At 54.4% G+C, this 24848-nt stretch overlaps 8 protein-coding genes across 8 annotated transcripts; 5 read left to right on the forward strand and 3 right to left on the reverse strand.

Annotated features, from left to right (window-relative positions):
• Positions 1-141: 141 nt before the first annotated feature.
• Positions 142-1422, forward strand: AYL99_04282 (hypothetical protein; the record flags this gene model as incomplete). Its single annotated transcript, XM_018835796.1, has 1 exon — positions 142-1422. The coding sequence occupies one exon, from the start codon at positions 142-144 to the stop codon at positions 1420-1422; it is 1281 nt and encodes a 426-aa protein (XP_018695446.1).
• Positions 1423-3635: 2213 nt separating this feature from the next.
• On the forward strand, positions 3636-4697 carry AYL99_04283 (hypothetical protein; the record flags this gene model as incomplete). Its single annotated transcript, XM_018835797.1, has 2 exons — positions 3636-4600; positions 4649-4697. The coding sequence occupies 2 exons, from the start codon at positions 3636-3638 to the stop codon at positions 4695-4697; spliced, it is 1014 nt and encodes a 337-aa protein (XP_018695447.1).
• Positions 4698-5298: 601 nt separating this feature from the next.
• On the forward strand, positions 5299-8548 carry AYL99_04284 (hypothetical protein; the record flags this gene model as incomplete). The annotated part of the gene is made up of 2 exons (XM_018835798.1): positions 5299-7948; positions 8076-8548. The coding sequence occupies 2 exons, from the start codon at positions 5299-5301 to the stop codon at positions 8546-8548; spliced, it is 3123 nt and encodes a 1040-aa protein (XP_018695448.1).
• Positions 8549-10180: 1632 nt separating this feature from the next.
• AYL99_04285 (hypothetical protein) lies at positions 10181-11023 on the forward strand (the record flags this gene model as incomplete). The annotated part of the gene is made up of 1 exon (XM_018835799.1): positions 10181-11023. One exon carries the CDS (start codon positions 10181-10183, stop codon positions 11021-11023), a length of 843 nt encoding a protein of 280 aa, XP_018695449.1.
• A 666-nt stretch (positions 11024-11689) lies between these two features.
• AYL99_04286 (hypothetical protein) lies at positions 11690-12505 on the reverse strand (the record flags this gene model as incomplete). Its single annotated transcript, XM_018835800.1, has 2 exons — positions 11690-12382; positions 12491-12505. 2 exons carry the CDS (start codon positions 12503-12505, stop codon positions 11690-11692), a joined length of 708 nt encoding a protein of 235 aa, XP_018695450.1.
• A 1069-nt stretch (positions 12506-13574) lies between these two features.
• Positions 13575-14876, reverse strand: AYL99_04287 (hypothetical protein; the record flags this gene model as incomplete). Its single annotated transcript, XM_018835801.1, has 1 exon — positions 13575-14876. One exon carries the CDS (start codon positions 14874-14876, stop codon positions 13575-13577), a length of 1302 nt encoding a protein of 433 aa, XP_018695451.1.
• A 3530-nt stretch (positions 14877-18406) lies between these two features.
• Positions 18407-19847, forward strand: AYL99_04288 (hypothetical protein; the record flags this gene model as incomplete). The annotated part of the gene is made up of 5 exons (XM_018835802.1): positions 18407-18485; positions 18578-18679; positions 18781-19201; positions 19283-19369; positions 19442-19847. The coding sequence occupies 5 exons, from the start codon at positions 18407-18409 to the stop codon at positions 19845-19847; spliced, it is 1095 nt and encodes a 364-aa protein (XP_018695452.1).
• A 2588-nt stretch (positions 19848-22435) lies between these two features.
• Positions 22436-24319, reverse strand: AYL99_04289 (hypothetical protein; the record flags this gene model as incomplete). The annotated part of the gene is made up of 1 exon (XM_018835803.1): positions 22436-24319. One exon carries the CDS (start codon positions 24317-24319, stop codon positions 22436-22438), a length of 1884 nt encoding a protein of 627 aa, XP_018695453.1.
• Positions 24320-24848: the final 529 nt, after the last annotated feature.

Genomic DNA, 24848 nt, shown 5'->3' on the forward strand with positions numbered 1-24848 from the left:
AAGGCACTAACCGTATTTGGTTGGCGCATGTTTATGTTTCTGTATATGGATGCGCAATGCCACCGACCTTCTCGACTTCAGCACCAGAATCCATGAAACTGCATCATCCATCTACCCTGCTGTTGAGTGCCTCTACCGGCCATGTCGTATGCTATTGAGACCAAAAAGCGCAAATTCGATCGCATCCTCGAGGCCCTAACCGACGGTGCCGCCTCGACTCCTCCCGCCTCACCGTCGCACTCTTCGATCAACGCCTCCACCACCTCCCTCTCTCTCTATGCCGCTTCTGACTCCTCCAAGCGACGTCGCATAACTCCCACCAGGGCTATCGCATCGCATACCTCTGCGCCAGTCACGTTGAGCGGCCAGTATCTCCCGTCGAGCCGAGCCGCATTTCTTCAACGACTAGAGACATTTCGGCATGTGACCCAGTGGCATGTCCCATCGACCGACCCCATCAACGCTGCGGCGTGGGCAAAAAGAGGCTGGACTTGTGTCGATACAGATACAGTGGCATGTGGTGTCTGTAAGGAGAGGTTGTACATTGATCTAAATGTCGACAAGGAGCTGCTCAAGTCCTCGGAGAAGGAGGGCGACAAAGGTGCGGATGAGGACGTAGCTGCGGACGAGGAAGACAGCTTCGCCATCTCATTTGAGATCTACGACAAGATTGTCAAAACATACCAGGGCATGATTGTCACCGCGCATGCAGAGAGTTGTCTCTGGCGAAAGCGAGGATGTGACGCTTCAATTCAACGCATTGAAGGTCTCTTGAACACCGCCTCGGCCCTGTCCAGCCTGAGAGCCCGCTATGTCAGTCTTGCCAGCCATCTAGACGAAATACCCCAGGTTGAGCCTCTACCCTTGGCCTCTGTTGAGAATCCTCACGAGTTGGAACAATTCCGACTCGGTGGGCAAGAACGACCTCACTTCGACACGCTTCGACTCGCAGTCTGTGGGTGGGAGAGGAAGTGTGACGATGTCATTGAATGCCGTCACTGTTTCCGCTCGCTGGGTCTGTGGTTATATCGTGGCGAATCACCTGCGATCGAGAAATTGGACGCCATTGACAACCACCTAGAATATTGCCCGTGGAGGTCGGCCGAGGCTCAAGACACCGAAATACCAACGGGGCACAGTAAGACCACTACGGGAGAGGAAATTGTGCCGAAGAAAGAGCGAGTGCCAGGTTGGGTACTGGTGTATCAAGCGATCACAAAGGACAACAAACAGAGAAGAGGATCCACCACAACGCCCTCAACTGCAGTCTCCGAGACCGTGGCGAGCGAACATGGTACTGAGTCCACGACACCAGAACAGCGTGAGAAGAGAATGAAAGATTTACTGCGGAGGATCAAGGAGATCAAAAAACCCTTCAACGTCAAAGCCCTCCTGAGGCGCAAGGACAAACCAAAGGCTTGACCAGATCTACTGTATGTAGGTACAGTGGGCTGCACAGACAAGATCATCGCCTTCGGCGTCTAGAACCTCCGCGTCGAGAAATTAATGGCGCATTCAACCTGTTCCAGCCAGGACAGGATCCGAAAATTGTCCTATCCGGAGTGGTGACCGGCTAGGGGCCACTGATATTCAAGGCATTGGTGTGAGGCATCGAGCCATGCTTCGGGAGCCAGGCCGGATCTCATACACGTGTGCGAGGGTACTCGGTCGGAAGATGCTCGGAACTTTCCGGGAAAAAAGCTGCTCCAGCAGAGGGGCGGAAGCTGCAGTTGTCCACTCTCCGAGGCCCTCATCTTAGAGCGTGGTCGTATGGCGACCAAGCTGAAGTTGTCGTAGATTTTGGATAGGTAGTAGAAAAAAGTTTCTCCTACCCTGGATCTGAAGTCGGTATGTGTGTGCTGGAGAAAAGAGTGCCCGCACCGGTGGTTGCAGGGTGACCACAGTGGGTAGGCTTAACTATTAGCCTTCCCCAGATTTACATTGGGGGGGGCCCGCTAAGCAACTTTCAGCAGGGCGAGGTACTGTAGCTTTGACTTGGGCGGCGACGGTGGCCAAGGGTGACCGAGGTGTTGAACAAGTGGGGAGCAAACAACAGCCCATGACATCAACATCCCGACGCCAACAAGTCGAGGCTGATGAATTCTGCAAAGCTCAACCACCAAATCCACCAAATCCTTAAGCAATGCTTCCGTCAGCCTCGTTACACGTGCAATTTAGATCGGCCTCGATGGACCCCTGGGAACAGTGGGCCATTGAGCGTCAGGAATAGTCCGAATCTTTCCGCTGCCAACCGGCATTTCGGGGAACAAGGCCCAGTCCCGATGATGAGCAGGGAGTCTTTGTTGAGTACGCCCGCCACTTGGCGGCCTGGTAGTGACCAAAAAGCAATATCCGAGCTGTTTTAGAGACGAGAGAGAGGGTCATCTTACGATAGGGGTGGGGAGGGGGGAAAGTAGTCGAGGGAGAATTGGCACAAAGTCTGTGGCATGTGATGAGGGGATGGAAATGGGCTCCAGGTGTCTGTCCGTACATACAGTAGCACCTCCAAATCACAGGGATTGGGGGAAAAGGAAAAAGTGGTGAGATGCGGTGCAATGCTTCGCCTGGACAGGGCTGGTCGGGCGGCGTAATGGGTGGCTCGTCAATGGCAGTTTCAACAAACAGGGGCCTGGAAAGGGCTGCGTGGGCATGAGCTGGTGGTAAGTTTGTTGTAGTGGGTGCTAACTGGCGGCGGCGGCGGGCGGTGCATGATGCTTGTTGGCTCACCAAAATGCCTTCCCCGCATCTCTGGCGCCTTCTTCCCATCTGATCGCTGCCGAGTCCGGAGTATGGCAGAGCCCATCAACCCGGCCCTCCATCCAATCCTGGTGACTCGAATAATGCCCATCTTTCCCTGCCATGGGTGCCACCCGGGGTCACCTCCGTCATTTGTTGCTCGTACTCAGCAGTTGAGCAGGGTCAGACAGCTGGCGAGGCAGTCCCTTGACAGACACGCACAACCGCCACGGGCTGCTGCCCTCGAAACTCTGCTACGTTCTCCTGGACCGAGTTGGCAACCTCTCTTCCGACCGACTTCTTCCTTGTCTCCTAGCTGGGTCATCCTTTGATCTTCATTCTTATTCCAGCACACACCCGCATCTCCGCCCGTGTCTCCTCTCCTCTCCTCTGCTCTCCTTCCATACTTGTCGGTCACCGACATCAAAGAGTTAGTCAGTCGCCTTGCTGTCGAATCGAGTCTCGTCTCGTCTCGTCCCAATCGCGTTGTGTGTGTGCATGTGTGTGTGTGTGTGTGTGTGTGTGTGTGTGTGTGTCTGACGACAGCTCCAAGGCCTCCGCACCAAGGTCGTCCTTCCCCGCTCTGTGTATAAGGTAATAGACCGCCTTCTTCACCGCACGAGACAAGTCGTCGACTCCCACACAGTTGCTGGAGTTTGTTCCTGCTTGGTAAGTGGTTCTTTTTGATCCTGTCCACCCAATGTCCAGACACACCCTCAGGAGCAAAACGATCCGGTCAATGGAGCTGTTTCTGCAATACCCGACCGCGAGCCTAGGAATGCGTGGACGAAAGTGGGGAAATTGCTAACGGACCATTGCGACATCCCAGATACCGACCTCTTCGGGCTGCGTTCCTTGTCACCTCACCTCGTATCTCTCCTCCCTCCCCCTCTAGCACAATGTCTAGTGGCACTGCCAACCGGATCAAGGAGGGCGCTCGATCAGCTGCCACAAAGGTCGAAGAAGCGGCGACCGAGGCAGTGAACAACCCGGTTCAGGCCAAAAATGACTTCCTCCACTTCCCTGTCGTGCGCGCCGCTCTGCCTTTTGTCAATGGAGGTCTCGCGGGCATGTTTGCGACGGGCTGCATCCAGCCCATAGACATGGTCAAAGTGCGCCTACAGCTGGCGGGCGAGGGTGTGAAGACAGGTCCCAGGCCCACGGCTCTGGGAATCACAAGAGACATCATTGCTCAAGGGAAGGTGCTGGACCTTTATAATGGTCTCTCAGCGGGTCTGTTGAGACAAGCAGTCTATACCACCGCAAGACTAGGGTTCTTCGACACCTTCCAGAACATGCTGCAGACTCGGGCTGATCAGAACGGCACCAAGGTCACATTCGCGGAGCGAGGCGCGGCCGGTCTGGCAGCCGGTGGTTTGGCTGCCATGGTTGGCAACCCCGCGGATCTCGCCCTCATTCGAATGCAATCTGATGGCCTGAAACCCAAAGAAGCCCGCGCAAACTATAGATCAGTATTTGACGCTTTAACTCGCATTGCCAAAGCCGAAGGCGTCACGGCTCTCTGGGCCGGAGCGTACCCCACCGTCATCCGTGCCATGGCTCTCAACTTTGGTCAACTCACATTCTTCGCCGAATCCAAGGCTCAATTGAAGCACTATTTCCCCGACATCTCAGAGTCCTCGAACCGCTTTGGCGCATCTGCGATTGCTGGGTTCTTTGCCTCGTTCTTCAGCTTGCCGTTTGACTTCATCAAGACGCGGTTGCAGAAACAGCAGAGGGGGCCTGACGGCAAGCTCCCGTACAACGGTTTCTTTGATTGCGCGAAGAAGGTTATCCGCGATGAGGGTTGGCTGAGATTTTACCGTGGATTCGGCACTTACTATGTCAGGATCGCTCCCCATGCGTGAGTAACAGACCCCTCCAAACATGTTCGCAGGCTGACGTGGCATAGAATGATCACCCTGATCGTTGCCGACTATCTGAAATTGATCACGGCCTGAGTCGTCCGGTCCGAATTCGACGGTTGGAAAGAGTCGACACGCGGTCAAGCTATGTTGAATAAGAATGGCGCCAGCCGTAGGATTGGAGAAAACACAAAAAGAATGAAAGCGCAAAGAGACATCCAAAGTCGAAAGAGGGGACACAGAAGCAGTCCACGGCACAGTCTTCCAGGCTGACAGGTCCGAATATCGCTCGATCTCCAGGGTCAGGTCATAGATGTGATTTATGGCAGGCAGGTCGACAATCTGTGGCATATACCCTTGGAACAATGGCGCACTCTAGCAGATGTCATATACAGCACAAATCTAGCATCCTTTGGGCGTTGATAGGTAGCTAATCCTAAAGAATTGTTGATAGATGGTGCCAGATGCAAAGCAAAAAAATTGTGTCCAGACCAGGTACCTCTCCGTATCCTCGGCACTTTTTATTTGCCGGTGAACAGGCAAGTATAGCGACCGCAACATCCCTTTGCGGATCGTTTGCTTCACCGAAAACTAGACTGCGGAGTTTCCAGGTGAAATCCTCCGTCAAAGACATTAGGAAAAAAATTGACTACACGCTGTACCAAGGTTCCAACGACTATGAGTGCCAGCTCTCAGCATGAGCGCCTCGTTACTCTTACAATTAGTCCTCACCGGCACCCAAACTCATTACGAAAGCCCCGGATTGATCGATGAGAAGAGATTGGAGCACCTGTTGATCGCTGGTAAACAAATTCTGTATAAGTCGCATCAAGAGAGTGATGTCCGATCTGCGCTGGGATTCAACCCTCGAATATGGGAGGGTCTGACTTCGGTGCTGAAATACGCTCTTCCGGCCCTGGAACAACAGTCCTTTACCTACAAGCACCCTCCGCAGCTGGGCTTTGGCGGCAGCAGCTCCGAACTCATTGCTGCTCATTACCTCAGTCTCGTCAAGGACATTGAACGGCTGAACGACCTATGCACGATCGCGCGCAATCTCCTCGCCACCACCAAAAAGGCCCAGAACCTCGCGGCGGAGAAGGGCTTCGATCAACAGATCCTGAAACTCATCGATGTCTGCGTTAAGGTCACAGCTCGGGGATTCGACGGCGAGGCAAACCCGCGGAATGAGGAGAGATGGCAAAAGGTGGTGAATTTGTACAAGAGGCTGTTGATTACGTGTCTGCAGTTCTTGCACAACTTTATTATGCACAATGAGCAGCGAAAGCTGGTGCTGTGGCTGGATCTCTTCGGACAATCCCAAACAAATGAGGGTGACGACCAAAGCAGTCAGACAGACCAGCAAACTCTCAATGAGGAAGGCAGAGAGACGGCTGCGAAGGAGGACAGAATCAGGTCGACCGTCGAGAAACTGCCGCGACGAGTGGGTCGGTTTGCGGCAGATGGAGATGACCCGGGCTACAACATCGACGACGTCCATGCTCTGTTCGACCTCATAGGCACCAACAAGGAGTATGATGAGCGGACCCAGAAGGCGGCCAAGGTGCTCATGGACAAGATCAGATCTGACATGGAAAATCTGTCGGGCATGAACGCGAATCAGCTGGACGACAGCCCGGATGTGCTGTTGAAAGTGGGAGCCGAACTGCGTGCTTGGTTACAGACTAAGGAAGATGCTGCGGCCACCGAGACCCATTCGCCGCAAGTCAAACAGGTTGCCGAGAAGATTATGGCTTTAACCCAGGTCAATGGCTACAAATCCGGTGGCAAGATAAAGGACTCTCACTGGAGCGATCTCCCAGAGCCTGGTTCGTACGGCGACCTGAATGAATCCACCCAGGATTTGACAGAAGAAGACTTGAGCATGCCCCGGACCGCTCAGTCTGCAGCTGCGACGTTGAAAGAAGCAAAAGATGAACTCATGGCGCGGCTGCACCCCCGGCCTCCTCCCATGGTAGATTATGACGGACCCGAGTACGATGACGAGGTTGATCCAGAAGAATATGAACTCGAAGATGATGAGGACGACCTCATCAGCGTCGGAGATAGTATGGAAGACGACGATTACCGCGGATCAGGGGACCAAGAACGCGGCCTCCTCACCGATGTCCCCCTGGTCCTTGGACCGACTGAAATCGAAGCATTACCCATGATCATCCAAGCAGGCATTGTGGACAATTTCGGGTCCAAGAACGGCACCACTGCTCACCAGCAAGGTCTTAAAAACATGCAGGCGGTTCGCTGTCACATATTACTCGCTCAAGAAGCAGGACGCAACGTCCTGCGGGAGCTGTTGATTTTTATCGCCGCGTGGGATTTGCCAGATGATGAATTCTACTTTAAAATGATGGTGCAGATCATGGAAGCTATCCTGAAAAATGGGCTGATGTCCCATGCGTACGCGGACTTTGGGCAACCCAAGGACATCATCTCCCCAGCCCAAGCTGTTGTCATCAAGATTCTAACGCACATCTTCCGTGCGAAATATAGCCCCCCTTCGGCGGCGCAACAGCAACAGAATGCGGCAGGTGAACAACCACCTGCAGCACAACAGCAGAAACCTCGTCTGAGTTCCTCTCCACTCAGCCGTGTGGATGTCCTGACGGTCCGGTATATTTTCATCGTCTTCCGGGGCAACATTATCCCTGAAACCTGTGCCCTTATCTACCTCCAAGGACAAATTCGCGCCGGCCTCGCCCTGGCGGAGGATTTCCCACTCAACTTGTGGGATATGGAACGTGTGTACGAAGGGGTGTACCAGTTCCTGGAATTCTTTGCGGTATTGACAGAGAATAACGACTGGAAGAAGTTGTTGGTGCAGTGGGAGATTGTGTATGATTTGGTGACGTTGATCAAGGAGTTGGACCAAAGTATTGCCAAGGTCGGATTGACGCAGACTCTGCCTCCCGCTCGGACAGGTGCGAATGGGATTGTGAAAGCGACGACGAATGGAAGCGGTGAACCACACAGCACGACCGATCTCGAAGCTCCGGAGCAAGCATCGGCACTTCCTGCACACGTTGCTGTTGAAAGACCGTATGAAACTGCTGCCCAAACGGAAGAACCTGCGCAACAGAACGGCACCTCAACCGCACCTGAGTCGCTCCCACAACCGCCAGGTGACCACCCTTCACCGTCCACCCCTGCCCAGGCTCCCCCCGCCGCAACTACTGTGACTGAGGAACCGGCAGATTTTGAATGGCGCAACCTCAAGAAACTGATCGTGCTGGTGTTGTCAAGCCTGGTCTGGAAGTCCCCGACGGTACAAAATCAGATCCGCGAGTATGGTGGGGTTGAGACGATCCTGAGTTGTACAACCTATGATGGTACGTAATCAGCCATTCCGTTTCTCTGATGCGCCAATAAACGTCCTGTTCGTGGAGGAATTTGCTCGTGGTCGGTCGTCTTGTTGTCTCTCTGTTGTATTTCGCTGACGGTTTCTGGAATGTGTAGCATGCAATCCCTACATCAAAGAACACGCCCTGATGTGTCTCAAGTTCCTTTTGGAGAACAATCCCGAAAACCAAGCGCTCGTTTCCTCCCTCGAGGCAAGGGAAGTTGTCCCTCCACCGGATGGCAAGGACGCCGAGATGATCAGAGAGACGACCGAGAAACTTAAACTGGAGGTGCGCCTGGGAAGTGACGGGCGAGCGAGGGTGGTCAGAAAGGACAGTGCCCAAAGCCACATGGCGAGAAGGGCGACGGCTGCCGCAGCGGACAGGAATTCGAATTCCAGGGATAGCAGGATCGAGGAACTGGGAGACGACTATGACGAGATGGAAGCCTTGGGCCTATCGGTCAATGGCGACGAGGCTGAAAAGAAGGATAAAGGGAAAGGGAAAGAGCGTGCGGTGGATCTGGATGTTAGTGCCGACAACGCTGTTGATGATGATAATGATGATGATCAGGAGATTGAATTCATGTGAATGACTAGCATTGGCGCCATTGGAGAGAGGGGACCAGAATAGACACCAGCCGATAGAGCAGATGAAACTAAAAAGGTACATTGGACAAGTCACTTGTTCGATAGTAATCCATGTTCCTGCCCGTCCCCAACTCGTGGTAGAAGGTGAGACGGGTCTGTTCTCCGGGCTCAATCAAGCACTCTCTCCCACACAGGGAAAGTGAGAATAAGCGTAAGGACTGTCTGGACCAGCCCGACCAGTGAAAGAGTCTTAAACCTCGCTTATCCCATATCAGTCGAGCATGGCTGCCGATGGAGGTGTTCCAGAGTCTATCTCGACACCCCATGGCCAGTCTGTCGTGATCTGATCTCCATTGGATCTAACGAAGTACAGATGCGTTGCCAGATGGTCCAATACGGGGACAAGGAGGAGGAGATGAGTCAAGGCGCAGCAGGAGAATGTGGTCTGTGGTGTCTGTCCCTCTCCACCGAGTCAGCCTCAAATGATGCAATTAGCGTGGGCTAGCGCCGCCTAGTGCCGTGTGGCCGACGAGATAACAGCCAATAACAAGTCCATACACACAGCACCGCCACGGCTAGCCACATTAGCGCCAACCCTAAAGTTGTAGGCCACATTTTCCACCCCGCGCAGCGTCCGAGTCAAAAACCCCGTCAATCCCTCCAGCCTTGTCGCCTGGACCTCTCTCTCTTCCTTCACCTCTCTCTCTACAAGTCTTTTTGGTCCTTTCTGTTTTAGTTCGAGTTCCCTCACTGTCATTCTCCCGCACAGATCCTCACGGGCTTCAGCCCGCCTCAACGCATTGACAATTCTCACTCTTCGGTCTCACTAAGCCCCCTCGATGTCGCCTTCCTCCGACGGCCGCCTCTCAATCCGACTGGAAGTATCCCATCGTGCCGCCGGGGTAGACGACGTCGAGAAGCGGCGGCAGATGGCTTTTGGACGGGCTTTGAGATCCATTGATTTTGGCGGTGGTGGTGCAATGTTTTTGGCTTTACAGGCACATCGCAATTCTCGTATGGCCACAGCTCGAAGGAGGCCCGCCTGGCATCGCTAATCATTTCTCTTAGCCGAATACAAAAAACTTGGCAGCAAAAAAATACTTCTTACACCCAGCTTTGCTTCGATTGACGAAGAGCACAACAATGACCTCTTCGTAAACCAACGACGTCCCGGGGGCGGTTTTGACGAGGCGACCCAGCGGTCTGCTTCTGACAACGACAATAGTGACTTCGAGTACCCAATGCTTGACGACCATCAACCATCTTTACGTGGATGCTGTAGATGCTGTGGATGCCTTGCATGTGCAATGCAATTGAAGATACCGGGGAAAATCCCCAGGACGAAATATTCGGGACGGTCTGATGATTGGGATAGCGATCTATTGATTTGGAAGGACGGTCCGCGTTCTGACAATCCCGGGTATCCTGATGCCGACAAGGACTCGGATGAAGATTCGACGACTACCAAGGATATTTCGCCAAACAGTTCCCGGCCTTCCTTGATCGATTGTCCTATTCATCATCGAGGCTCTCTCCATTGCCGAAAAGGCAGAGGAAAACGCAATCAGAGAATGAGGGTCCTCGGACTGCACTACAAGGTACGCCATCGAGCACGCAGTCGCAACGCGGAATCATGGCGTCCCAGCATCCCTTTTACTTGAACCCTCGTCAACCGTTGCAAGGTCATACCCACACCGAAACCTGGGAACCACCTTATACTTTCCACCTCCAAGGAGCGACGTGTCAGCCCTTGGAGAGCATCCTACCACTACAACAATATCAAGCTCAGCAAGCACATCATCAGCACCGGGCCCTCGTGGCCCAAAGCCCGATTACACATTCCACACAATCAACATCTCCTCTATCCTTTGATTCGTCACCCGACCAATATTCCAACATGGAAGGCTTGGGGTTGGACTACGACATCTTGAACAATCTCAGCTACCTGGATGACTTTGGGTACGACGGCAACCTGAGTAGCTTTGAGTACGACAGCTACGGCGACTCCGTCTTGTTCCCATCCGACGAAAGTTTCATCCAACCACCTTTCACCGATGCCGATCTATTCCCAGCCCTGGAAGCACCGTCGCCGGCTGAGAGTCTTTCCCCTCTACCAGCACACAAACACCGCTGCCAGTTCGGCGACTGCACGGAATCATTCGCACGCCCATGCGAACTCAGGCGGCATGAATACAAGCACACCAAACCGTTCCAATGCCCGCAATGCAGCCGCCCTTTCGCCGAGAAGCGACGCTGCATCCAGCACGTCCAGGCAGTGCATGGGCTGGCGACGGACAAGGACAAGGCGAAGTGCCATCTGTGCCAGTACAGCCACGTGCGGCCGGACGCGGTGAAGAGGCACCTGAAGCTGAGGCACGGCGTCGGGGAGAAGTCGGAGGGATCACCTTCCACCGTCGGATCGGGGGAGCAGTCCGATGGAGAGTCACGACCGGGGAAGAGGAGGAGGGCGAGGTGAACGAGAGGTCTGAACGGAGGTACGGCGGGGATGCTGGTGCAGGCGTGTTGGGATCTCGTCTTGATGTTGAAAAAAAAGGTCGCATATGGCTGCGCTTTGCCATGGGCTTGTTGTATTTTAGACACGAGGAGTCAGTTAGTCAGTCAGTCGGTACATTGAATTATACTGCTTTATATCCCCTACATGGCCGAACCCAAGAATCCTCGAACCATTTACTCTATTGACACGTGGACAGAACGCTGCCACTGCGAAGTGGGAGAGCAAAAAGCCGCTCATTTTATTGCCAACGTTCTTTCGAAAGGACAGTCAGCGAAATAGGTACCGTACGTACGCCCGTGGAATTGGTACATCGAGCAGCAGTGGGAATAGATTGCTTTGCTTTTTGCTATACGACGAAAGTAATATGTGCAGCAACGAGAACTCTGGCCCACGCAAGAGCCTGTATGGATTCAGACACAGACAGCCATCAGAGATCGACATTGCACGGCCACACATCACACCCATCATCACCCGGCGAGCGAGTCATCGTCCACCCATCAAATGTTGTGATATCAGCAGCGGTTCAAGCATCAAAGACAAGGTGCTTAGCATTCTGTATTCTCCCTCCCTGTCTCTCCTTTCTCTCCTTTTCTCCCTCTCTCCCTCTCTCTCTCTGGATCATCATCATCACCACGGAAGGTGTGTGTCGTCGTACCGCCACAAGCGCACCTCGTCGTCGACGGTGGCGCGGTCGATGATCTTCAGCATGCCGGCGATGCTCTCGGCGGGGGAGATGGTGGCCAGGCCGATGCGGGCGGCGAGGGGCTCGACGGTCTCGGTGGCGACGACGCCCGGGTGGATGGGGAAGGCGACGATGCCGTTCTTCTTCTCCTCGTAGGCGACGTGGCGGATGAACATGTTGAGCGCGGCCTTGGAGATGGCGTACGCCGACGACTGGCCCGGCAGGTCCTCGACCATGGCCAGCGACCCGTACTGCGTGCTGATGGCCACGAACTTGGGCCGCGGCGCCGCCAGCAGCAGCGGCCGCAGCGCCTTGAACACGGCGATGTTGTTGAGCAGGTTGACGTCCAGGAAGTCCTGGTACATGCCCATGGGCGCGTCGGCGATGCTGGTCTCGTGCCCGATGATGCCCGCGTTGGCCACCACCACGTCCACCTTGCCCGCGATCTTCTTGACCAGCTCGGCCGCCGCGAGCGCCTCCGCCACCGCCTCGGGCTGCTTGGTGATCTTGACGAGGTGCACGTTGCCCTTGTCCGTCAGCGCCTGGAGCTTGGTGGCGCGCTCCGGGTCGCGCGACGTCGCAAAGACGATCGCCCCCGGCCGCTCCCTCAGCTGCCGCACGAACTCATATCCGATCCCCTATATCCCTCTCCCAAAAGGGGCACGTCAGTGCACTGGTCCCCGTCTGGCTGGCTGGGGAGGTGTCGTTCGTTGACTTGCCTGTGTGGTCCCCGTGACAAAATACACCGTCTGGTCCGACATGTTGCCTCGGGAGTTTTGTTGGAGTAGTCCAATTCTCTTCGTCTTCTTCTTCTTCTTTTGTTTCTTCCGCTGTCAATATGGGAGTCTGAGCGAGCGAGTGAGTGAGTGAGTGGATGGATGGGGGAAGAACAGCAGCCTCGACGATAACTAACGCACGCCCTACCTGATCTCAATATAGATAGCCCTTCTGCTTTGACCCCGGTCTTCGTCTATGTAAGTATGTATGGAGTGACCCTCCTCGTCACGAACCATTCGGTCCAAGGTATGTATGTATGTCTGTATGGATGCGTATATGCGATACCCCGCTTTCTCGCTCGCAGGGATCACGTCCCAATCCATTCCATCCCCGCCATGTCGCCGAGGGATGCCATGAGATCCCCGCGCCCTATGGGTCCGAAGGTGATTTTGCCTAAAATGAAAACGTGCTACCAGGTGGCTGCCAGACAAGAAATGGGGGTCGTCTAGGTGCTGGGAGGAGGCGGAGAGAGAGATGCCATTCCGTGCCTGCTCTGTCGAAGCGAGCATTCGTTCCCTCTTGTCGGCTAGCTATCCATCAAAAGAGACTCCCCTTCGAGTTGCTGTGGGCCTGCCATCTATGATGGAGGAATCAGAGTGGCTATCTACTCGCTCGTCCGATGAGGTCAGGTCGAAGCCGGTGGGAAAAGGAAATCACCGAACAGCTCCTACCGATCAGCAGCCGACCGGCCTCTCCCACGAGTCCTTCGTCTACTCTAATAGAGAGCCAAAGGGGGAAAGGGAAAGAAAGACAGAAAGCTTTTAAGGGAGAACAGCTTCAGATTGGAACTACCTTCTCCAGATCCCGGGTAACCCCCAGAATCTCACCACGGTATGTATAATATAATGCCAGGAAACGCCAGATTTTGCCAGAACACAAAAACAACCCCCGAGCTGAACATCCCAACGGTGACACGTTTTTTCAAATCAGCTACCAGGGAAAACAAAAAACCCAGATTACAATTGCTCTTCCAAAAATGCGTCGTACCAATTTTTCATAATCCCGTCACAAGAAAGTTCTTTCCGGTCAAGGGTCATATGCATATGCACGCACTTAGTTGACCTCAATCAGTCCAGGGCCGAACTTGGTCGCGGCGGCGACGTCAGCGACGGAGGCGAACGGGCCAGATCCCTCAACCACGGCGGCGATGGTCAGGCCGAACATGTCGTTCGCGGTGAAGGGGAAGTTGGCAGAGAAGGTGACGGTGCTGCCGCTGACCGAGGCCTGGGTGATGGGCTCGACGACAGGCACGTTCTGCTGGCTGATGTAGACCAGGCTCAGACCCTGGTAGTTGTTGGCGTACTGGGAGTAAGAGCCGGTGGCAGAGAAGGAGAATTGGAGTTGCTGGTCCTGGGGTTGGATGTTCTGGGTCAAGACGTTCAGGGCACCGAAGATGGGGAGGTTGATGGTGTTGCTGTTGGGGCACGAGCCGGGGACGACGAAGTCCTGGTTCAAGGCCGAGAAGGCGAACTCACGGGTCGAGGCAGTCAAGAAGGGGTTGGCCGAGGGGATCTTGTTGAGGAGGCTGCGGTAGAAGCCGTTCTGCTCACCCTCCTGACCGATGACGGCAGCGACACCACGGATGAGACCACTGTCGCCGTTCTGGCCGAAATGCGTCTGGACGTCACCGAGGGTTCCGAGAACCACGTCAGTGAAGGTCTGGGCCAAGGTGATGGCGCTCTTGAAGTCGGAGACGGGGGCGATGTATTTGCAGGGTTGGATGGGGCCGGCGTTGAAGTGGGCGAGAGCGCCGTTGGCGTTCAACGCGTGCAGCTCCTCCTGAGCTTGGACGGCCGTGATGGCGTCAATGACAGCCTGTCGCTGGGATTCGTCCTGGAACTGGTATCCTGCAACGTTGTGGGTCACGTTGTACAGGAGCTCGGTGAAGAAGGCCACCTCCCACAGCTCGTTGAAGGCAATGAGTCTCAGCGACGTGAGATCGTCAGCGGCAGGGGCGCTTGGGGGCGGGGGGCCATTGGGCAGGAGACCGTGGGCCTGGGCCTCAATGGCAGTGAGCTGGGACGACGGGTTCTGAATGTTGGGGAAGCCGTTGGACAGCGGGAAGCTGAACGGGTTGCTGCTGCCGTCGCTGGAGCCGGAGGCAGTGGACGCCGGAGGGGCGGAGGTGGAGTACGAGCCACTGCCGCTGGTCGCTGATGCGGTATAGTAGCCGTTGGCACCGCCAGAGTAGGAAGCAGAAGGTTGGCCGCCCTGGTAGTTCTCGAGATGAGGTCGGCGTCCGTCGCCGGTACCCTTGAACCAGACGTCGCCACGCTTCTCGATGTCAACAGGGACTGCCGCAACGAGCGAAGCGATGGCCAAGGAGCCGAGGACTGGGGCGAGCTTGGAATACATTATGAATATGTGGCTTTGGTGGTAGTGAGCGTGTGTTCAACGAAAGGAAATCGAAAAGATTATTGTTGGTGTTAGTTGCAAGTTGCTTGAATGAGCGAGAGAATGTGTTGCAAAAATGAAGGCAGCTGAGCTGTTAATGTAGTGAAGTAAAGAATGAAGTGATTGTTGTATGAGTGAGACCTAACTTCAAGCGAGAGCCACAGCTGAATATATAGACGACGTGCGTCAGAGAGGATGCGGTAGGAGCCATATCGTGTGGCAAGCTAGCATTCGCCATTCCGGGGGGCCAGGCTAAGCAGTCGTTGAGGCAAAGCTTGACCTGCAAGCTTAGACTTGTGGCATAGCGCAGAGAAGGAGATTGCCCTCATGCTGACCCGGGCGGCGAAGCGGTGATTTGGTGCTGGGTTGCTCGACAGCTGGCCGTCCCTCCAGCCGTTGGTTGCTCACCGCCCACATGGCCTGCATTTGGAATCGCTCTGGTACATGCACGCACGAACCCTGTTGATACCACAAAGAGCATGGGCGACAATAGAAAAGGAGGATTCACTCGGTGGCCCGGGCAAATTTCCATTCCCACGTCATACACACTAGCTTCCAGCAACATCCTCAATTTCGTTGCGGACAGCGAAACTGTGTGGAAATGGCAAGGACCTACCTTTGCTGTCAGCGACGGGTGTTCGCAACTAGCTTCGCTCAGCGCAATGCTACTAGGGTGCGATCCAAGGGGGGGGGACAAAAGGCCAAATCCGGAGGATGGGTGTTGGAGGTGTAACCAACTCGGGAGATTTTGCTGGAGGGCTGCCGGAGGGTCAGCGCTTGCACAGATCGGGCTATGGCGGTGATTGCGATAGACGTGATAGGCTTAGTGCTGATGAACCTAGATCTGAGGGCCATGGCACCCCCCAGCAGCCACCCAGCAGCCACCCAGCACCGGGGGGGGTGATGAAGATGACAAAGAGATGCGCTCAAAATAGGGAGCTGCCAGCGAGAGGGAAAAAAAGGAACAGGCGAGGTTGGATGTGGCCAATCACAGAGGGGGCCAAGAGGGGCGACGCTAAAAAAGGCTTGACCTGAGCAAGCTGCCTCGGCACTGGTGCTTGGCCTCTTTGGGCTCTTTCATTGGCCAGTGGGACGTTGCTGACCCCACAGGACCTATTTTTACCACCTATTATTAACCATCGTGCACGGCCTCCTCGTTTGTCACTCATCCACCACTATTACCACCCGCAAGGGGTCCAGCCTCATATTGTGGCTATACGAGCCCAAAGTCAGTCGTTCCTCCTTCCTCGTCCCACTCTCTTATCCAGGATCCTACACACTGTGCATGTCCCCATACTCGTATTACCTGCCCTACCAAAAGAGGTAAGAACATCCATCCCACTCCGGCAACACAGACTTCGTTGAGCTGACGCTGTGCTATCCCCGCAAAAAGACTATCACAGTGCTCGGTAGAAAACCACGCAAAAAAAAAAGCTTGATTGTTCTTCAGCTGGAGAACGAACCAAGCGACATCCCAGGCCTTCCACTGCTACCCGATACAGGTACCGACACTCGTCTCATCGATTGCCGTGAGGAGCTTCCCCGTCTTCCGGTCATACGAGGACAACCTCAAGGCGGACGAGCAAGTCCCGAGCGAGAACAGGACCGGTTATGGCCGCAGGGCTTACCCCTACGTGCGATCACCAGCCGTTGCTGATTTTTTGCGTCGAGACCCTGCTTACTGTCCCCTTTCGTACATAACATCTGCAAGCAACACACTCAGGAATCGGTCATTCGGACCACGTGTCCCATCGGGATTTTCCAGGTGTTGACCAGATGCGAGAAATCCATGATACTGCTAACCTACGGCCACTTCCCGTCCCCAGTTAATGTTCTCTTTTACTCTTTTGTGCCTCAATCTTTTTTGGATGCAGTCCGCTCGATAGCTAGAGACCAACTTGTTCTCGATGTTCGCTCCTGTCGAGGATAGGAAAAGCAATCTCCATGCGGAGGGCCTTGGCCGATCAGCGCCCAGGATCTATTTCCCCGGAGCCCGACGCCTTGCATGAACATCTCTGCGTGAGATCCACGAAATTGATGTCTCGGAGCAGCATCAGCACAGACCGTGCAAGACGTGGAGTTTTATCTTTTGAAAACCGTCGGGGAAGCGTCTGTCCATCTTCCCTCAGAGATCTCGTTCGCCATCCCAACGGAGTGGGAGTAATGTCGGGGAATCATAGCAGATCCAGAGTGAGAATGCGATCTCGGGCCCCAACCGCACCGCCAAACGCAATCTTCCTTCGAATTGAGTCATCGGGGCGCGGCAATAGTGTGATACGCCGATGCTCACGGCGATCAGGGAGACAGCAAAAGGAGCACAGATTTGCAGAAGTGTCCAGCCTGCCTACTGACCGTAACCAAACCTCCTTCTCGTATTCGGCGTTCCACGAACGGAATTTGATGAATGGGAGGACGAACAGAGACTCTCTCGTTCCTGCAGTGTCTCCAAGAGTGGGAAAAAGAAAATATCTGTCTAGAACTTAAGGGCTAGTGAGGTGGACGCCTTCATGGTCCCTTTTCGCTAGTGCTTCTTTACCAGAAACCTTTGGAAGGGTTGACGGAAACTTGACTCCTTACGAATATTTCCCCTGGCGGTTTGGGGACTTCCAGCACAATAGCCTCTATGCAGAGTGTATTCCCTATGCCCAAGGATCGGAATGTTGACAGTCGAACGCAGAGGTGAGTGGGTTGGGGCAGTTGCTAACCTCATCCACAGGAGTCTGTGCGCCTGCTCCTGCTCTTGTGGTTCAAATTTTACAATGGTCGCGTTCAAACATGTTCTGTGATCATCCCGGGTGAAAATATCTTGCCATGCTCCAGAGGAGCTTCTTTCATATACGTGGTGATTGAGAGAGATCCCAGCGCAAGGGCCCGCTACCACGACCACCTTTGCTCCTCGAAATATACCAGACTCTCACTCAAAACTCCGAGACAAATGGAAGGGTAGTGTCCATCTGATACCTGCTCGCCGGCACTCTCCAATGCCGCATGGTGCCGCTATCAGAGCACTCGACGTTGAGAACCAGCCAATCCGTCAGTTTCGTCCTATCATAGGGCACACAACCCGTCGCTATCATCTCTCCCGTCTCATATACCTCTAAAGCAGCATGTTTCTCCGCCCTCTTGGGGAGTTGCATTACCTGGCTCTGGACTTCTGCCCAAAGAGAAAACTCAGCAATCTCTTTTTTTCTCTCCCCGTTACCGAGGCTATTGGCTGATCCTCGACGAGATGCTCCTGTATCCCAATACTATATGTAAGCAATTGGAGCGCTATCTCCAACCATCGACCGTCATAGGCCAACATCAGGACGGAGTTGACCCCGACCCCGCATTGAGCAATATTCGGCCTGGATGGCATCATTCTTGCCGTTTTGTTTATCTTGCAGTCTTGGGCATGACTGATTGAAGGGGCCGCCTCCTCCGTAGGAGAACTGCTTTTCACACCTTCGGCATACCATAGGTAACAAAGAACCAGGGTTTCTTCCTAAGAAATGGCAACCGAGACAATCACGCGTCCAGCGTTTCTGTCCTTACCGAAATGGAACCAGGTTCCGGAAACCAAACATGAATGTAAATGCTTCCCCCTCACAAGCTTCCAAGTCCCCCCTTGGCTTTGGCTTGATTGTCTGACCGGTGACAACTAACGGCCGTGTCGTGGACAGTGGACTGGGCCGATTTGGTGACCCTAGACCTCAGCAAGTTTGACCAGCCTGGCGGTAAACAAGAGTTGGCATCTCAGCTCTTTGATGCCGTGAATCGGATAGGTGAGTCTTCTTATATTCCCTCAATTGCAACAATCCATCAAGGTCATAAAAGAAAGCCTGTGGAGAGAAAACGGAGGTGGCTCACTGTCGCCCCTGGACAGGTTTCTTCTACATTATCAATTTCGGCCTCTCGCAGGAGGAGGTCGACCGCCAATTCAGCCTGTGCAAGCAGGTCTTCAACCTCCCAACGGAGGAGAAGATCAAGTACCGTGCCGACCTCGAGCACGGAGGCTACAACGGCTACAAGCCCCTGGGCATCCGCGAGATTAAGAACGGCGTCAAGGACAACACGGAGATCTACAACATCCCCAAGTTCATCCCCCAGTACGAGCGGGCGCACCCGGCCATCATCCAGGAACACTGGGACGAGATCCAGTACTTTGCCACGCACATTCACTCCCAGATCGTGCGCAAGCTGCTCGTGTTGTTCGCGCTGGTGCTCGAGTTGCCCGAGGATTACTTTTTGAAGATCCATCGCTATGACGAGAAGAGTGATTGCCACTTCCGTTATATGAAGTACCAGTGCGTCTCCTAGAGCTCCCTTCATCTTCGGTTTTTTCACGGGTGGGGGAGTATAAGACTGACTTCCCTTTTTCTTCACAGCCGCCGGTCGCCGGAGGTCAATAAACAGCTCGATAACGTCTGGGTCAAGGGACATACCGACTTTGGGAGTTTAACCCTGCTTTTTCGGTAAGTCCAGAGGTTGGAGCAGAGGGCAATGATCTTCAAGACCGTCCTACTGACATCCATGGGGGCCACCAGACAACCCGTGGCCGCCCTGCAGGTGCGCACGCCCGAGGGCGAGTGGAAATACGTCAAGCCGTACCCGGAGAGCATCACGGTCAACATCGCCGACGTGCTGCAGTTCCTGACCAACGGGTTCCTGAAGTCCAGCATCCACCGCGTCGTGGCGCCACCGGCGGACCAGGCCGACGTCGACCGCCACGGTGTCCTGTACTTTGTCCGGCCCGAGGACGACACCGAGCTGGTGCCCATCCAGGGCAGCCCCGTGCTGGAGCGCCTTGGGTACGACAAGGCCCTGGACCCGGCGACCGTCGGGTTGACCGCTGGCGAGTGGGTGAAGGCGCGGGTCGCGAAGAACGTCAGTCGCGTTGGCAAGGAGGAGGAGAGTATCATTAAAGGTGTCAAGGCTCGGTACTATGACTGAGCGAGTACATACATATACGATCCCCAGCGTAGGGATGAGTGTTGCACAGACATGAGAAGCTGGATATAAAATCGCCAGTCGAAGAGCAACTGTCTCCCATTTGCATCTCGGAGGTCAAGGAAACTGGTATAGTCGAGAAAAGAAAGAATGCCTCCCTCACTCGTCGCAATCAAAGGCCGAGATCATCACTTACCTGTCTGTCCTCCTGCTGTGTGCCATCTGGCTAGAACCAGAGCCCCAACCTGCTCGACTCGACAACCGCAAACTGCCCGCTAGACGCAAAAGCCCCAATGAAGGCATGCATACCTTGAGTTTTGAGACATGGCCCTTGGCTCACTTTGCCCTAGCGTGGCTGAGGGAGACTCATTCCCGCTCAATGAACGTCCGCCCGGATTCCCGGCACGACATCACTAGGTCCTGTGAGAAGGCGGATCCATCGAGAAGAAAAATAGCGGTTGAGTTCGGGAAAGGTAGTCAACGTAGGTGGGTAGGGAGGGATGTGGTATGTGAACCGTATATCTCGCGTTCGGTAGAACCACTAGGATAATGGATTGATCTGTCTGTGACCAGATCAGATCGATCACGAGGAACAATTCCCTTCCACATGGGAACCCTCCGTAGCAAATCGTCTTATTTCCGCCACAAGCTGGACGAATCTCGGATCAGACAATGATCATGGTGATAACAATAATATTAGCATTATTATTCCCTCTTGCTTTTCGCCGATCGAGGACTCCGCCATGACGGCGGGAAGAAGGCAGGAAGGAAGAAGGGGCTCAGATCTGACGTGCACTCATCCAGTTATTAGTTCAATTCAATTCCTCGAACTCCGCTCTGGCAAAAACAGGTCTGGTCTGGTCAGGTCATCTTTTAGTCCTATCATGGACCGAGTAACTAATTATGTACCCGTGTGTGTGGCGCGACCGAACAAGGGAAAAGGGCGGCAAAGAGATGTAATATGTCCCGACAGATGGACTCAGTCGCATGTAATCGGAAACTCCAACAAAATAATGATTAGCTTTTCCTTGTGTCTCCCGTTTCGAGGCATACAGGACCTGCGTGAGAAACGCAACGGCAATGCGACTCTGTTGTTGGGTGCGTGGGGACGAAGTCGTCCGTGTCTGATTCCATTCCGATCTTCTTCTCATCCACAGTGACCATGTCCGAGGAGCAGTAGTATTGCAGTAGAAGATTCTCGTTTGCCGGATCCGGTGATACATAACACCGCGAGACATAGGTTAGGAATGAATCCCTCACGCACGGGGATTACTCACGATCGAGACGAGCCGAGTGCCAACAAGTACAAGTCATATTATCCCGATGTGTTGCTGTACATACCCGGAAGACGGTACGGGAGCTTGCTGATGCCCCGGTCAAGCGTGCTCTCGTGTCGGTCATCTTATCGGGAGGCTCTCCGTGAGCATGTCACCGAAGTTGAACGGGAGATGGACTTGAGTGAGGCCGTAGCGAAGTAAAACAAGGTGACAGTTTCGAATGTGCGCGTGATGGAGCGACAGCCCTCGCGGCCAGAGACGTCCACATGCTTCTCTGTGCACACACACACACACACACACACACACACACACATGCAAGAGGGCGATGCTCGATATAGAGACGGTTCATGCTCGTGCCACGTTGAGGCAGTCACCCAGGGCTTTCAAGGCCCGGGGTGAATCTCATGGCTGTCATATTGTTTTGAGAGGCTTTCGTGACGGCAGAGTCTTCTCTCGGACAGTCACCTTGGCAAGACGTGTGTGTTTGTATCGTAAGCCGATGGTCGTCTCGTCGAAAAGAAGCCAAAAAACCCCGTTCTCTGCGAGACTTGGTCAATCTGGAGGTGGCAACGAGATTCTTTGATCGAGACACCGCAGAACACAAAAGCGACTGAGATACCTCTCCATGAAGCGAGGATCCCTCCCATCACGCAAAGGGGCCGAATAGGACATCGAAACGTGAAATGTCTCCCACAGACTGAAGATGTGATGGAGCACCAGGAGAGAGTTCACAACATTTCCACCGGGCCGAGCATAATTATGACTTTTGAATCTCCTCTGCCAAGGCATACCGACCACATTTTTCCTTCGGAGAACCCGGGTGAGTTTGGAGGTATATATCAGAGTCGAGTAAGCTGCCTTCCATCAGTGTGAGACAAGGGAGATAGGCACAAGACGCATCAGGACGGACATATTGCTGTATATATCGCCAGCTCTGCCAGTGTGGTCAAGAAGACGGGGTATTCTTTCGAGGAAGGAGTTGTGAGGATACGAGAAAGAGGATTGGGACGGGGGGATGAGGCGGGCTTGTATGGGTCAACAGGGATCTGAGCGACGGGAGAGTATCGTATGCAATTTTCCGGGTTAATGTCATTTCCAACGAACGAGGGTATCATCATCAACTCTGCTAAGATCGCAAATGCTGACCCGGTGCTCGTCGTCTCGGATGCATCACTTGCGAAGGGCGCCCATCAAACCTCACATCTGTAGACCGTCTCTGCTTGCTATACCAAAGCTATTCAATTTTCATGATCATCACCATTAACCAGCGGTTCAGCAGGTGTCTGGACATGTTCCTCCCAGACCAAATCATACTCAAAAAGTCTCGTTGACGTCGTACCCTTCCTGTACGTTGTTCAGGCCTCCCCCCGCTAGACCCCCATTCAGACCCATGCTTTGTCGTTTGGGCAGTTTCGAAGTCCCACCGATGCTGGCCCGTTTGGTCGGACTTGGAATTCCAGAACCCACATCACTGGTGCGTCCCCGAGCAAACGTCGCTCTTCTAGCGACGGGCGTGACGCCGGTATCATTGTCAAAGTGGTGGAGGCTGTTCTCGCTCTCTTCGTCCATGGTGCCATCATACCCGCTGCCATAATTACTCAGGCTGCTTTTAGGCCGAACCCGGTCCGTCGATGCGTTCGGGGCGAAGTTTGCCCCCATGCCGCTACCGAGAGGCGCTCGCGGGAAGCCAGAGACACTGGCCCGGCTTCCGGGACGGCTGTGTGACGGTGCGAAAGACGAGCGTGCCGATGTAAGTCCGCTAGTTCGTGAAGCCGGACGCAGAGGCGGGGCGGCCATGTCGCCCCTGGTTGGGGACGGAGGAGGAGGTTGGTTCAGTGACGGTCGACTCGTCTTGTGTTTGGGTATCGAAAAATCCGTCCTCGTGGGAGACGGAGGTTGCTGATTCAATGATGATCGACTGGCTTTTGTTCGGGGTACGGATGGCGTCTCTGGGACCTTCTCCATCAGAGAGTCGTTCCCACTGATGGTGCTGCCGCCTGTCCTCTTTCGACTGCGGACAGTGACCGATGCAGGGATGTGATTGCCAAGTGCCGAACCACTTCGTGGAGAAGATCTGGGTGGAGTGCGGACAGGAGCTGGAAGTTTCGAGCGAGCAGTTTGTACCCTCTCTTCCAATGTCGCAATCTTGCCGCGGAGATTTCTGAGATGGATGATCGACGCCGACTGGGGCAGTCCTGACGGCCGCTGCGGAGCATTTCCAGGTCTTGACAAGCTCTGACGGAATGATGATGAAGGTGCGGTACGTGCTATCGCGGCGATTGAAGGGCCACGAGCATGACCGACAGGTCTCGCACCGGTAGATCCTGAAGTGGATGGGCGGGATGTCGGGCCATTGGCCGTCAGAGAAGGTCGCGTCTTGGGAATCCCCGGCGTGACAAACGCTTTGGAGACCTGGGACGACTTCTCTGAGATTGGAGGGGATGGAGGGGTGGGTGTGTCGGATAGGCCGGACGAGGAGCCGGCCTTTGTAGGGGGAGTGTCAAAGGTAGGCGACGAAGCATTCGTGGTAGTGGGAGATAGATCTGACCGCGGCGAGGCCGACGTGGCAATGGGTCGCAACGACAGGTGTTTTTCTCGCCGGGCCAGTTGGTCGACGGCCTTTTGCAGCTTCTCTTTCGTGATGTCGGTCTCAATCTTGAGGTCAGAGAGTTCGTCGCGCAGTCGTTGCGCTTCAATTCGCAGGGCTTCCCTTTCCTGCTCCCCCGAACGAATTTCTTCCTCCATCATGACGCTCCGCTCGATTGTCTGGTTGTATTTCTGTTCCATATCTTCCAGGGAAGACTCGGTGTTCCGTTGTTTGCGCTCGTAGTCGTCATTGGCGACTTCGATATCGCGAAGGCGCAGGTTCAACTCGCGGTTGGTCTCCCGGAGTTCCGTAATCTCCTTCTGCAGCGTATTTTGGACATTGGATGCTTCGGTCTTGGATTGTCTGTATTTGGTCTTCCATTCCTCGACCTCATACTGGAGATTGGCCGCTCTCTCTTTCAGTTGGCGCTCACGTTTTTCTGATGCGTCAATATCGCGTTCAAGTTCCGCTTCTAGGTCTTTACTGGAAGCTTGAAAGTCTGCGAGTTCGGCCTCCAGCAGTTCGTATTGTGCTTTGTAGTACTTCAGTGACTCCTCAAGAGAGGAGCTAGGTCCAGGGGGGGACGAAGGGACGGCGTCTGAATGTGCCATCTTGGGCGTTGGTGGTGCTTCGGTCGGCTGATCGTGGTCGCTTAGTGTTGTTGCTCTGTTTGACGGAGTCAAGGCTGAAATCTGGGCGATCTGGCTGTCGTGGTGAGTCGTCTAGGGGTTGTTGATGGGCTATTGCTGGAGTCCAATTGATTGCGACGCGGGTTCGGAGGCGGTGTGGTCGGTGTCGGTGGGCTTGTTGTTGAGATATTTGGCGGTCGCAGGGGACTCGGGGGCGATGCTGTTGCTGCTGCTGCTATGGTTAGTATTCGCAGGGTGAGCCTGCGCTGGGGTGACGGTCCCAGCAGAAGGCAATGGAGGCGCCGTTTTGTTGTATCAAAAGTTGGTAGAAGGGGCAGCAAATAAACGCAGGCACGTCTAACGACAAAACAACGGGTCACCAGGCACTAGGCGTCACTAGCCCACTAACCCACTAGCCCGGGGGGGTTGGGGGCATCAATGAACGCTCACTCCGCTGACGGGCACCTGCACAGGCAACACCCGACTGCCAAGCAAAGCCGATCTGTCATCT

This window comes from Fonsecaea erecta, assembly GCF_001651985.1.
Source record: "Fonsecaea erecta strain CBS 125763 chromosome Unknown Scaff3, whole genome shotgun sequence".
Taxonomy (NCBI): domain Eukaryota; kingdom Fungi; phylum Ascomycota; class Eurotiomycetes; order Chaetothyriales; family Herpotrichiellaceae; genus Fonsecaea; species Fonsecaea erecta.